The sequence below is a fragment of the Opisthocomus hoazin genome, chromosome 5 (assembly GCF_030867145.1).
Source record: "Opisthocomus hoazin isolate bOpiHoa1 chromosome 5, bOpiHoa1.hap1, whole genome shotgun sequence".
Classification (NCBI taxonomy): Eukaryota; Metazoa; Chordata; class Aves; order Opisthocomiformes; family Opisthocomidae; genus Opisthocomus; species Opisthocomus hoazin.
The window spans coordinates 28,433,943-28,443,924 of NC_134418.1; the positions used below are offsets into that span (position 1 = coordinate 28,433,943).

At 35.0% G+C, this 9,982-nt stretch overlaps 1 protein-coding gene across 1 annotated transcript in view; it reads left to right on the top strand.

Moving 5' to 3' along the window:
* SLC30A9 (solute carrier family 30 member 9) overlaps positions 1–9,982 on the top strand; it is a 44,445-nt gene that overhangs the window by 25,806 nt on the left and 8,657 nt on the right. Inside the window, exons 15-17 of the mRNA XM_075420761.1 lie at positions 1,196–1,361; positions 6,866–6,995; positions 9,399–9,512. Coding sequence (XP_075276876.1) covers positions 1,196–1,361; positions 6,866–6,995; positions 9,399–9,512 — 410 coding nt within the window. The remainder of the gene's footprint in view (positions 1–1,195; positions 1,362–6,865; positions 6,996–9,398; positions 9,513–9,982) is intronic.

The window sequence follows — 9,982 nt, forward strand, 5'->3', positions numbered from 1 at the left end:
AACATCTCTACTCTTTTTCTGATAGTTGTACTGTGTAAGCTTCTGGAGGTTTATACTGTTCTCTGATCTGATTTCTAGTAGTTTGAGTTGAAAATATTTTAAATAAAAAGAAGTTTATTTTCTTCATCTGTCTATTAATGGTGGGTTTAGGCTTGAAAGAGGAGGTGGAGATGGGTCTAACTTCCTTTTGAGCCATTTTGTCATACAAACTCAGGTATTTTTTACTAAAGGTATATTTATTGTAATCAGTTGTTTAAATCACTGTGTGCCATGGTGGGATTACATAATTTGGGCTTCCTTGTTCAGTGGTATGCAGCTCTGTGTGTATGTGGGGAGGGTTTAAGGAAGCAGTTCTTTCCTTCCTTTTGATATGTAGTGGCATTAGTGTTATCTTCAGATTACAATAGATGCTCCTGAGCAGTGTGGCAAACTGAACTCACGCAGATAGGATGATGTATATGGCAACTGATTCAAAGCCGGTCTTTGCGGAGTTATGTTTTCTAAAGAGGAAAAATTATTTATTTGTCCCTTTTTAAATATTTACTTTGGCTTTTGAATTGTTTTAAAAAAAGGCAATTTTGTTTCTTTGTGGCTTCTAGTGAGTTAACTGCAAGTTTTGTTTTTTTATATAGAAGTCCAGTTTTTTATTCCATCTGTAGTTTCCTTCATAAAGTTAAAAATATATTACTGTTTCTACAAATCTGAAGATGAATAAATATGTGTTTAAAACTTATTATATTAGTGCTGTATTCCAGAAATGGTTAATACTTGCAAGTTTTTGAGTTACTCATAAAAGAACAGACTCTTGTGCTACAACTTGTGTTTAGGTGTGTATAATTTTCTATTAATAAAGGTAAATCTATACACAGAAACCCAAATAGCTGATGAGTTTACTCACTTATTAGTCCTGCAGGAGGCAGGAGTGCCTGGGGAACAGGAGGGACTTGAGGCTTTATCTTAAGATAACTTGTTTTCTTCCAGCTTCATCTTGTTCCTCAGGAGGAAAGAAATGCCAGTGCATTAAAAAAAAGTCAACCAACCAAAAAACCCCCAAACAAACAAAAAAATCCCATCAAAAAGCAAAAACCAAAAGCCAAAAAAGCCCCAAAACTATGTACTCCTTTCATGTGAAATCTGAATTATTTCCTATGTTTTAGAAATGCTCTGTGAAACTGATTTGACATGTCTTGTTTAGGAAACCCTTATTATGACAGTGTGGGGTCTCTAGGTGTTGGAACTTTGTTAGGAACTGTGTCAGCATTTCTGATCTACACTAACACTGAAGCCCTGCTGGGACGATCCATTCAACCTGAACAACTGCAGCGACTCACAGAGTTACTGGAAAGTGATCCTGTAGTAAGGTAAGAATGTTTGCAGCTCAATCTGTGCGAAGAACAACAAAAAGCAGGAAAACAGCATTTGGAAAAAATAGTTCAGGCATTTTAAATGAGAGAAATCTGGTGAGACTGATTATTTTTAGGTTGGATTCTTCCGTATTGAGAGTTTAGAATCTTAATTATTACTAATTCCTAATTCTGTGCTAAAATTTCAATAAGTAAGTACTTGTACCTCTCAGATGTTCCAGAGCTGAAATGAAGTTGCAAATACGTTCTAACAGTTACATTAATAACAAGAGTTGACAATGACTTAATGAGAAACTTAAAACTATTTTGAAATGCATGAAATGCAAGCACTTAAATGATATTGTAATGTTGCTTTTGTAGTTTATTAGCACTTAAATATTTAAATTATTTTACTGTTAATATTTAGTGTCTGGAATTCTGTAGCAGTTGGCAGTGAAGTGCTGCAATAGTATTATTGTATAATAGATTCCGCATGTTGGATGCGTACAGAATGAACTCAGTGCTAATTTCTCTTTCTTTGGAAATCTGCAATTCACAATGAAATAAACTTACAGCTTGTTGTAATTCTTAAATCTTGTTTAAATGCTTTTTAAGGAGCTATTTGAACTTAGTTTAACCCTGTTGACCTTGATTTAGAAGCAAAACCCTCTGTTTTCTTCTTAATCTTTATTCAGGAATATATTTCGGCGTAAATCAGCTGGAATATTGTAGTGCTTTATTTGTAGTCATTACTGAGCTCTGGAGGGGGGAAAAAAACCAAGCCCATTAGTTAAAATCAGAGTACTTGAAAGAAACTAACTGCTGCATCATCTCGGTTGCAAGCAGCTGGTCTGAATGATATGCTCTTCATTCCAGAAGCTAAAAAGATTCCTGTTTAGGAATAGGATTGTGTTAGAATTTTCACGTGTCAATAACTGAAGTATTTGTCGTGGCCCTGCATTAGTCTGAATGGTGGAGCATGTGACAACAGTGCTGTGTTAGAGAAGGTGTTTTCACGTGGTTATTTGTATATGACTTCTGTAGTTCTTTTTTCCATGGTGCACAGGTGGCTTTTGCTTATCTCAGGCTGGAATAATAAAATTTCTACTAGCCCAAGCACCATTTTATATTATATACCATTTTTTAGATGGCTATAACTTCTCAACAGAGCAGACTTAGTTCATGTCCTTCTTGCTGTGGACTTTTTTTTTAAAAAAACAGTAACGTAATTTTAAAAAAGCACAAAGAATAAAAAAAAAATTGAAAACTTGGTAAGAAAGTGCATGTTTATCTTAAGGTTAGAAGCTGAAAAACATTTAGGTACTTCTCATAACACTGTTTGCCGGACCTTCTGTATGCACTTTGTCATGAGTGATCTCTTTCTTAGATCCATTGCGTTATCCGCTTTGATGTCTTTTAGTGCACACTTTGTCTTTGACCATGTTCTTCCTGCAACAACCCCAATATCTTGAGCTTGGTTAACTTGCATTTTCTAATAAGACACCTGGGCTTGATCTCAGAGTTCTCTGAGATGTAAATGTATATTACTTTTCCTTGTAACTAGGCCTAATTTGGGGAAAAAGATACTCTAATTTTTTTCTTATTCCAACCTTTGGTTAGTTAGGTTTTTTGGTTGGTTTGTTTTCAGCTTTCTCCTGTGAAATGAGAAAGTCTTTTAGCATGAATAATTTCTTCAAGAGGCTACTTGTACATTTTCATCAACATAGCTTTGGGCCTGTAAAACTTCCAGCATTTTCTTGAATGTTCAGACTTTCCCATTTTCTTAAATTGGGTTGTGTAGTAGTATGTCCTACACTTTACATTTTTCCTACTGACACCAAATGTAAAAGAAAAAGCTGCGGAGTACTAGTCTGCTTCTACAGCTGTGACTAATATTTGCTCGTTTTATTCAACCTTTCAGGGCCTTCAGCTATCAAACTGTACCGGAGTTCTCAAATGCAGTCTTTTGTGCAGTTGCTGCTTCCCAGAACAGTCCTCCCTTGTTCTTTCAGGGAGGGCTTGCAGTCTTTCTTTTCGGATGTGTTCTGCCAAATCTGAAGGGAATGTATTAGGGAATCACATAGTGTTTATCAAAAGGTATTTTAGATCCAAACTGACTAAAGGATCCAGAGGTTCTGATTTCCACCTCCCATCACCATCTCCACCACTTGTAACTTGCTATTCCAGCAGTAGCTTGCCTGAGCATCATGTTCTGCTGCTAATTATCAAGTATTGGATTGATCAGAAAATACTGGCTGCTGTACTTCTAAAATAACCTCTTATTACAAGGTTACTTTACAAGAAGTGCATTACCTAAAACCTTAATGACTGGAATTAGTGGTCTTAATATATTTTTTTTCCAGCCCACCTTTTTCACTGTTTTTCCTTGGATTGTCAGGTGAAGTTGTCTTTGTGGATTGCCTCGTTTGCCACTCTTCAGATTTTAGCATAGTGTTGTTAATCTCTTTTTTAAAATCCTCATCAGTATTGCAGGATGAAAAATTAATTTGCCTTCACAGTTATTCATAGTTCTTTTTATTCTTGAATGCAGGTTATGGAGCCTGCTGAATTAGAAGCATTTTTTTCTCTTTTGAATATCCAGTATGTTTCTCTGCTACTAATCGAGAAATGCTTTGTTGTACTAATATGTTTTTGCTTTTTCAGATCACGAAAACAGTGCTTATTGCATATTTCTGCCTATTCTGTATCATTAGTAACAATTTTATTGTTTCCATCTAGTAGCAGGCTTGTTTCCAGGTTATCCTTTGTTTCTGCTATACTTAAAAAAATGTTGGTTTGTACCACAGACAATGCCTTTTTTTATGTTTCTCCTGTCAGTTTGCTGGACTTCATAATTTCTTTTTTAGGGTCTTGGCTATTTATTTCCCCTTTCTTTTCATTTTGCTTGGTAATTTCTAGTTGTAGCCCCAACTTCATTTGTGATCCAGAATGGGCTTTCAGTCAGAATTTTTCTCAGCTGGAAAAGTATTTGATTTCATTTTTTGCTACACAAACATTCGATTCTTAATTCTGATTCACACCTTTGATGTGTAAATCTTTCTTGTGTTCAGCTTAGCTGAAGTGTAGGAGATTAGGCTTTCAGAACTGTGAAATAAAATACATTCTGTGGTACAGACTGTCCTGATTCTATTCTTATGGAATGTAATCACGGATCCCTAGGCATAAACTATTCTTAGTGACAGTTTCATCTTTAATTTTTACTTCATTGTAATAGCTATTGGGTAATTGTGCTACTTTTGTGCTGGAAAATATGTAAATAAGTCATTGTGGTTCATAGAAAAAAAAAATACTACAACTGATGGCTCAAAACGAGTAACTTGACGTACTCTGGGAGATTTTTCGTTAATGTGAAACTTGCTCTTTTCCCTAGTTTAAATTGATGGCTGTCTTCTAGCCACCCAGAAGCTTCCATAAGCAAGCTTTAAAGTTTTAGCATGCACATTTGTATTAATTATTAGTGATTTTTCTCCTCTTGACTCACTGTCTTATCTTTCCAGATTATAAGCAGTAAGGTAGACTTTTTTTTCCTTCATATTTACATTCCACTGAATTTTGTCATCAAGTTACTGCTTAATGCGAATCTCAAATATCTCTTGCTATCTTCTTGCTTAGCTCTGATAGGCACTTGATATATCTTCAATGTTTTTGAATCACATGGACTCAAATTCTCTTCAATAACACTAATCGAACCACATTTGTTATCTTAAATACCCTCTTGTGTGAGGTGGTAGTTGGATGCTGGTTAGGTTACTCCAGTTAATACCGTCTGGATTGGGTCGCTTCCACAGAATAGCTGTGTAAATTTGATTGGAGATGGAAATTCTTTGTTGCTACCAGTAAGCAGACAGTTCTAATCTGCTTAAATGTTTACTTAGATGTATTTTTTGGTGTCTCTATATTTAGTTCATGTTTTATTTCTTTTTTAATGTACTTACCCATCCTCCACTCCGAGTATTACAAGAAATATTCCATAAACATTTCCTGTGACTGTTCATCTTAAATTTCTGCCTCCTGTTCTTTGTAGGCTGTTCACTCTAGCAGGCTGCTTCTGAAATATATGCCTTCCGCTTTCTTCCTGCACCCCTTGTGAAGTTAGTTCTAATTTATAAACATTCCAATGAGAAGAAACATTTCTAGTTGGGAAGAATAAATTTGCCTAAGACAAAGGGCGTGCTAAATTTAAAGATGCTGTGAAATTACACGACATAGTAAAATGAAAAAAAGTTTAGTACTTTCAATCAAAGGAGCTTTATTGCTGAATCTGAATTTTGTGTTAGAATTTAAAAAATTGTCAAGATTGCATTTTGCTGTTAATAAAACTAAAGTCTTTAGAATATTTTATAGTGGACCTCATATACTTGTTTTGCTTTGGAAATCTCAGAAGAAAACATACCAAAAATTTGAAATTTCTTTGTGATTTACGTTTTATTTTAGTTTCCACTTTTTTTCTGACTTTGGTGGAAAAATGTGGAAACGTACTCGGCTGTGACAATTTTAAATTCTACTTAGCTTTAAAGATAGACTAAGTTTATATTAATCTAATTAGAAAAAAAAATAGAGTATTCTAAAATTTTATTTTATATTTATTCCACTGTTGAAATGCACCACAGTAAGTCCTAAGTTTGCTTCATATCTTGTTATCCCTGAAAAATAGAGGGCTTTTTATTACCTGTATTCACACATCATGGAGTTTATCTAACAAACTAGAACAAAACTATGCTATAGAAAAACAAGTTTTCAGAGGATCAACATGGAAACATATTGCAACATTCATGTGCTAGTGTCTGTTAGGAACCTTTAAATAAATACACATTTTCAGCATTTACAAACAGCTGTATTATGATTAGTTGTGATCAATAATTCAGTATGATCCAAAATGAGTTCCAAGCACAATATCCATAACTGTTTCATATATCAAATGTAACTTTGAATAGAAGATTCTCCAAAAGGTCATGCCTTTACAAATCATAGTTATCTAGGAAAGGACATTTCTATAATTGCAATGTGAGCTTTCAGTAATTGGCAATAGACTGTTGTTCTTTACCTTGGAATTGAGGATACTTAAGGATTTTTCAATAGGTGCATGTATATATGTATGCACAAAAACTATGCAGTAGCAAAGAAGTTGAACTTAAATGTTTAACTCAAAATAGGGAAGTTCTCACTTTCTATTGTGGTATTTTTTTTTTAGTACTATTAGTCTAGTTCTAAATCTATGATGCTTCTCGTCGTTTGTCTTTTATGGCAGCAAGCCTTTTATAGATGTGGGATACTTGTGGTGGTGTAGTAGATGCCTGTGGAAGTGGTATAAACACTTAACTATAAATTAGTATTTAATGGAAGTGTATGGTGACAAAATGAGGATATGTTAGTCAAAGGCAATGGCCTTTTAAAATTATAGAAACATTTTACTGTGATGGTGTTGTTAACATCAGAAGTCAAACTAGCTAGTTGTTTGTTTTATGTTGTTCTACCTTTTGTTTAAAAATTATGTGTTTCAGAGCAATTCATGATGTTAAAGCCACAGACATGGGAATGAGCAAAGTGAGATTCAAGGCAGAAGTAGACTTTGATGGACGGGTTGTTACTCGTTCTTACCTGGAAAAACAAGACATTGAACAGCTGCTACAAGTATGTTTAAAAAAAAAATTTTGTAACTTCCAGCATTTGATATTTCAAATATGTCTAAAACCAGGATTTTCAAGTAGATGAGATATATTCTGTTTCCTCATTTTGGAGGATTGCAGATGTTTTTACTTTGTTAGTCTGTTAAGTATCTGTGCTCGGAATCATATTATGTGCTGCTGAAATAGAGCCCCTTCTGGGTTGAGTAGGGCCTGGGTAGGAGGAGGGCACATTTTTAATTAATTTTTTTTTTTGTTAGACGTTGCAGATTTGTCCAAATTAAGTTTGATAAGAACGTGATTATTCCAATAATTTTTTACTGAATTACAAGATCTCTAGTTAAAATTGGAAGCCTGTCACCTGAGAATGAGCATCTGTTTTGGCAGAGCATTTTGCCTTGGGTGCTGAAGATACCGTGTTACAGTCTGCAGATCCTGCCATTCAGACTAGGCTTGAGTATGGATTGCTTTTATCACATGACTTAGCATTTTGACAGCGTTTAACAATTAACTACCCTTAAGTATGTGTCTGTCTCTGATCTAATGTAGTTTAGAGTAGCTTTTTTAAATTCCCCTCTAATACAGAAATGCAAAACTGCTTTCAGCTGAATTTTACATGGCAAAGCTATGAACTATGAAGAACAATTTATCTAAATTACCAGGAGAGTTTCAAGTGGGCAAAATGTTTTGCTTGCTTACCCGTTTTCACCAGTACCTTGCTTATATACATTTTCTTGTGTAGCTATACAAGATTTCTTTCTGATACCCTTTTAAAATGAAAAGTAGATGTCAGATGTCTGCATTTTATGCCTGTCCGTTAAACATGACTTCAAAGTTACCTGAGTTTACATTTAAATTACTGCAATTTTTTAAAGCATTAGTCAGTGTCCGAGTTTTTAAAATGTACTACCCTTCAATGTCAAAATAAGAATGTATGTATATTATATATATATAGTGCAATAAGTGGTCTGTTCTTGTTTTGGATTATTTAATAAATTGTTGAAAGGAAGAGTGCTTGGTTTTATATGGCCAAGTCTCAGTTGCTTTGCTGTTGCAGCTGTTTACTATGCTACTTTTTTTTCAAAGGGTTTGTTAGCTTTTGTTTTTCATCCACTATTCCCTTTGGCGTTTGCATACACCCTTTGCTGGTTTTTCCAACTAGAATTGTTGGTAGAGTTCTTCATGATTGTGTCTAGGTTGGCTACTGTTTCTTATGCAGGTCATCGCAGTTCCATGTAGTAACCTCACGTCAGCTGTGAAAACACTGTTAAAGGATAGCTGCTTGCAGCAGGACTCAGCCACCCAAAGTTAAGGGCAGACTTAGTGCTTGCCTTTTGATCTATAGTTTTTCAAATAATTAGCTCATTCAACTAGCATTGTTATCAACATTACTCTTTCGAAAGTTGTGAAATATTTTTGAAATGCTGTCATTCAGATTAATCTTGTTACTTTTTCACGTTAGACTTGCCATGATCATAGTCATAGGTTATTGTGGTTGGGATATCTTTTATGCTCACTCAATTACATTACTCCTCTTCAGTTTTAGAGTGTGTGTGGGGAGAAATTGGTGTTGTGTTGTAGTTGTCTATGCAAGAAGAATTAACTATTTAATAATTACTCTGTCTGTTAGCAATAACCAGTTTGTCCTAAATATACTGCAGCTGTATCAGCTCAGCTGTGGCTGAGATACTACAGGGCAAATGGCTTTTGACCAACTTGGTGTGAGACTGCTAAGGAAAGCTCATGACAGTGCTGTAGTACCTGTTTTGGTGCTTCTGATGTCTGTGGGGTTTTTGGAGGGAGGAGCGGAGCATAGCATCCTGTCTTCCTTAGTCTCATTCCTTCAGTCTCCTATGCTGTGGGTCTCCTTGTTGGAGTCCCTGTCACCTGTCTTCAAGTTTCCTGATACTATGGAGGAGCCATATTTACAGCAGCATTCATAGTATCCTTGTGGATTTTCAGATGAGTTGGTAATGTGATGCCCAGAGTAAGCAGTGTAATGGAATAGCAAGAATGTATGAAAATTAGAAAAGAATACACAGGGGTACCCTGCTCTGCCTTGCTGTGAGCAAGGGATACCCCAGAAACTTCTAGAAAATGAGTTAATTTCTCTAAACTTATTTGGAAAATAAAGGAGGAAATCCATTAAAGACAGAAGAAGGTTTCATATCCAGTGCAGGTGTAATGGTAAGCCAGCTTTTTTCATTGAGTAGATACTACTCTTCCGTGTCTCTGAGACATAAGAACAGATGACATTTTGAAAGGAAATGGCAAAAGCTGAAAAGTGTTGTTTTTTTGTTTCGTTTGTTTTTTTTTCCCCCACTTGAAATACATCAGGACCCTCTGTAGTGTTGTTATTCCTTACTTTTCTTTCCCTCATCTTCACATCTTAAATTTGATTTCTTCCTAGGAAATTCAACAAGTGAAAACCCTTGAAGAATTAGAAGCCTTCATGCTTAAGCATGGTGAGAATATCATTGACACACTGGGAGCTGAAGTAGACAGACTTGAGAAGGACCTAAAGGTAAAATTCAGCTGCTTCTTAGGGAGTGCTTATTCTGTCATGTATTTTAAACAATATCACTGCTCTTCTACTTTCTGGAATTTTGTTTGTAAATATGGGGGAGGGGAAGACATTGATAATCCTAATGCAAGTTTTCTTGCTCTAGTATCATTAACTAAGTTCTGACCTGCAGAAAACCCTTACTTTGCCATTGATCCATTTGTTATGTATTTTGTTCAGTTTGATACCACTGCAGAACAATATTTTAATGAAATGAGACCTTTATGTCTTGGTTACTGTGTTCTCAGAATGTCAGATTATTTACAGGCTGTTGAATTTTGCTTTGGTTGTAAAGAAGAAAATTTCAGCTTTTTATAAAATCTGGTACATTATATCAATGTGTGATGAGGGCTCTACTCAACTTCTTTTGCTCTTATTGAAGTAGTACAGTGTTTACTACTTTTATAAGTCTGTCATAATTTTCTTACTAT